This window comes from Cryptomeria japonica, chromosome 5 (assembly GCF_030272615.1).
Source record: "Cryptomeria japonica chromosome 5, Sugi_1.0, whole genome shotgun sequence".
NCBI classification, from domain to species: Eukaryota; Viridiplantae; Streptophyta; class Pinopsida; order Cupressales; family Cupressaceae; genus Cryptomeria; species Cryptomeria japonica.
The window spans coordinates 785,932,466-785,936,417 of NC_081409.1; the positions used below are offsets into that span (position 1 = coordinate 785,932,466).

Genomic DNA, 3,952 nt, shown 5'->3' on the forward strand with positions numbered 1-3,952 from the left:
TCAATTGAAGAAGAAGTATATATAGAACAACCAGAAGGATTCACCATACGTGATAAAAATTGCTATGTTTGTAAACTAAAGAAAGCTCTCTATGGGCTAAAATAAGCACCTAGGGCCTGATATGCAAGGATAGACAACTATCTCTCCAAACTAGGGTACTCCAAGAACCTAGCAGATCCCAACATCTACTTCAAGGCTTCAAATGGCAATATGATTATATTGGTCCTTTATGTGGATGATCTTTTGATAACAGGAAAGGATAATCTCATTGTGAAATCTAAGCAAGATCTAGCAACAAAATTCATTATGAAGGATCTAGGGCTTCTACATTATTTTCTGGGATTAGAAGTATGGCAGAAGAAAAACTACATCTTCCTAAATCAAGGAAAGCACACCACCGATATTCTAACTAGATTTGGGATGATGGAGTGTAAGCCATTAGCTACACCAATGGAAACTAATTTGCACAAGCTAAAAATTGAGGCAAAAGATTCAGAACCTACAGATCCCACACTCTATAGACAAATCATTGGTTCACTCATGTATTTGGTAAATACTCGTCCTGATATCGGCTATACTACAAATGTATTAAGTCACTTCATGTGTGAACCTAAGAAGATACATCTAATGGCTACTAAACACATTTTAAGATATTTACAAGGCATAATCAGACTTGGCTTAAAGTATGAAAATGTTGAGATTAAACTTAAAGGATATTCTGATTCTGATTGGGCCAGAAGTACCACTGACCATAAAAGTACTATAGGGTGTTGCTTCAGTCTTGGTTCTGCTATGATATCTTGGTTCAGCAGAAAACAGTCAGCAGTTGCACAAAGCTCCACCGAAGCAGAATATATGGTAGCCTCCTTAGGAGCTCGTGAAGAGGTATGGTTGAGAAAGTTATTATTTGGATTATTTGGAAAAACTCTAAATTCAACAATAATTCACTGTGATAATCAGAGTTGTATCAAGCTCTTAGTAAATCTATTTTTTCACAATCGATCCAAACATATTGAGATCCCTTATCACTACATAAGAGATATGGTAGATCGAAACATCATAAAACTAGTGTACATCAGTACTGAAGAACAAAATGTTGATATCTTCACCAAGCCACTTGCAAGATTGAAGATAGAATACTTCAGAAGTAAACTTGGTATGACTAGATTATAATTCAGATTATTAGGATGAAATTCCTACATGTGTAATTTGTTCATGGATAAATAAATAAAATGTATATTGCAATATTCTAACTGTGTTCAAGAAGATGATGATCTACTTATGTTTAAGGTTACTATTTCAAGGTGATGATCTTGACAATAGTTGACCAAGTGTCAAGATTGACTACATTAAGTTGTTGTCCCAGATTGTGCCAGATATCTTGATCCTAAAGTATGTGATCATCTCATGATTGACTTCTTAAGTGATTGTCCTAGACTGAGCCAAATATCATGATAGTGAGTCTATTGTCATGACAAGACTATATTAAATGTTGTCCCGAATTGTGTCGGAAGTCATGACCGAATATGCTCCCAAGAAAATTACTTAGATCCACTCCTGCTAAGAGGGAGTGTTAAGATATAGCCCTTGTGAATCTAACTGATGGTAAATCGGTTATTATATACATAACAGAGCATGTAGTTCGGAAATTAAACATAAACAAACTAATTGTTATGAATGGTTGCCTCTGTAGGGGCATGTCCATACGTGGAAACTACCACATATGGACATGTCCCTACGTAGGCAACCTTTCCTCTTGTATTTAAACCAGATTCAATGATGGAGATGATCAATCACTCATGGTAATCAATCTTCCAGAATTGCTGTCATTATTCTTCGATCAATATTTCACAACATTTACATTATTCAAATCAAGGTTAACTCCTAGACCGGGGTTTGACCTAAGCCAAACCCCTATCTACAACACTTTCTTCTCTCTTTTTGTGTGTAGGGAATAGGCTTAGGAGTTGCACTGAGGGATTTTGACAAAGTTGACAGTGACAAATAGTTTCAACTTTCAACAGAGTGAAATATGGAGGACAAGGGTGAATCTGTACTACTTGGTCCCAAAAAAGCAACCTAAACTTCTGGTAATAGGTTCTAAGCATCTTCTTTTTCCCAGATCTCAGTTTATGGCTCTATAGGATATATGTAGTAGTCTATTTTCGATAATTTACTTCAATCATTTATTGTTTTATCCTAATTTCAATAATTATTATATTAAAATAAATTTTTAATTTAATTAATTATATATTTAAAGTAACTTATGATCAACTTAAAATTAAGTAGCATTAATTATATGTAGAATGGATATTTTATAAATCAAACATAAAATAATTGTCTTATAAAAATCAAGATATAAAACAGAAATGATTAACTTAAAAATCGAGGCAAACAAAATTTTATCTCAATCGTACAATGCCTGCAAACGGGCATCGTCTATTTTAATAGAGAATTACATTAGTTCTAATTAAAGGTCTTAATTTTGAATGAATTCTGTAAGAAGTTCCATCATCCATCATTTAATTTAATCGTTCTGAATTTTCAATTCTTATTCCTGTGTAGCGATGAAAATATCATTCTTATTTTGGTATCCAAATTGGTCTTTAATATTTTGAAACGAAGGGAAAATAATTCTTAAATACAACAATACGTTACATTGATTGTATTGACAACATCATACTTTCTCAAACTAGTGTAATAAAAACACATGAATTGGTACAACTTACAAGCTCAAAGAACTACAATTTAGAACAAAGACTCCAAACACATGATTCGAGAATTTACAGGTGGAATTGACAGGAAAGAAGATAAATTTGGAATTGTGAAACACAAAGGACTCAAACTTGGAAGCTACAAACATCTAAATTGTAGAACTTAGACTGTCAGATGCTAATGTTCCTGTTCCTGTTCCTGTGGGATTGGTATTCTCCAGGACTTCTGATATGGTGGATGTTAAATTGGAAGCAGCTGCACCTCCCATCAAAGATGTCTTCAGCCTCTCCAAGGCATTGCCTACATCTATCATGGAAGGCCTTTCTCTTGGTGATTCACTACTACAAAGCAAACCAACATGAATGAAAGAAATTAGAAATTTATTGTCTTCCATGTTTTCATTAACATCTCTCCATAGCCCGCTATCAACAATTTCTGCCAGTCTGTCTGGAAAGGCTGACCTCACCCACTTCTGCAATCTCATGTCTCCCACAAACATGTCATCACTTGGCCTCTTCCTTGTAACCATCTCTAATATCAGAATTCCATAACTGTAAACATCTCCCTTGATAGAAACATTCCCACCCAATCCATACTCTGCAATCAATTAATTTTATTCATTAAATTCTTAAAAAGCTAATATAGAAAATGGTAATGTCAAAATAAGGAAAAATCGAAAATTTTACCTGCAGCAATATTTCGAATAGATCCTCTGAGTGCAAAAGTTGTTGTACTGAGTGAATCTATGGAATTTGTAGTAGTTAAACGGGATATACCAAAATTAGTGACAAGGGCTGTCATGTTGGCATCCAAGAGCACATTGCTAGTTTTTAAAATAAGTATTCCATGCTATGGGCTACATCTACAGCAATGCTCAAACACTCACTCAAGTCCAATTATGATGTAAGTACTCCATGGCATGGGCATCTCCTTAGTATTTCAAGACTGGAACAATTTCCAAGGGAGTTTGGTATGTTTCCACTAAGCTGATTCCTCCATAAACTAAGGTATTCCAAGTCGGAGAGCTTGGTACCAATTTCCCATGGAATATGTCCACTTATTTGGTTTTGAGAAAAATCTAATTTATTCAACTTTGAGAGATTTGTTAAAGAGCTGGGAATGGTGCCTGATAAGTTATTTTTAAAAAGGTAAAGAAGCCGTAGCTGAGTGAGTATGCATAATTCAGGAGGAATGGGACCATAGAGCTCATTTTCGCTCAAACCCAATTCAACTAAGG

The 3,952-nt window shown here is 34.6% G+C and overlaps 1 protein-coding gene across 1 annotated transcript; it reads right to left on the reverse strand.

Annotated features, from left to right (window-relative positions):
• Nucleotides 1-2,863: 2,863 nt before the first annotated feature.
• Nucleotides 2,864-3,516, reverse strand: LOC131876164 (putative leucine-rich repeat receptor-like serine/threonine-protein kinase At2g24130). The gene is made up of 2 exons (XM_059220983.1): nucleotides 3,402-3,516; nucleotides 2,864-3,312 (listed from the first exon to the last, which is right to left on the reverse strand). The coding sequence occupies exons 1-2, from the start codon at nucleotides 3,514-3,516 to the stop codon at nucleotides 2,864-2,866; spliced, it is 564 nt and encodes a 187-aa protein (XP_059076966.1).
• Nucleotides 3,517-3,952: the final 436 nt, after the last annotated feature.

Bases quoted from the DNA above. Each gene is read 5' to 3' on its own strand.
- LOC131876164 (XM_059220983.1), bottom strand. From the start codon at position 3,516: ATGACAGCCCTTGTCACTAATTTTGGTATATCCCGTTTAACTACTACA. The intron at 3,313-3,401 runs GTAAAATTTTCG...AATTGATTGCAG, and splicing joins TATTCGAAATATTGCTGCAG to AGTATGGATTGGGTGGGAAT.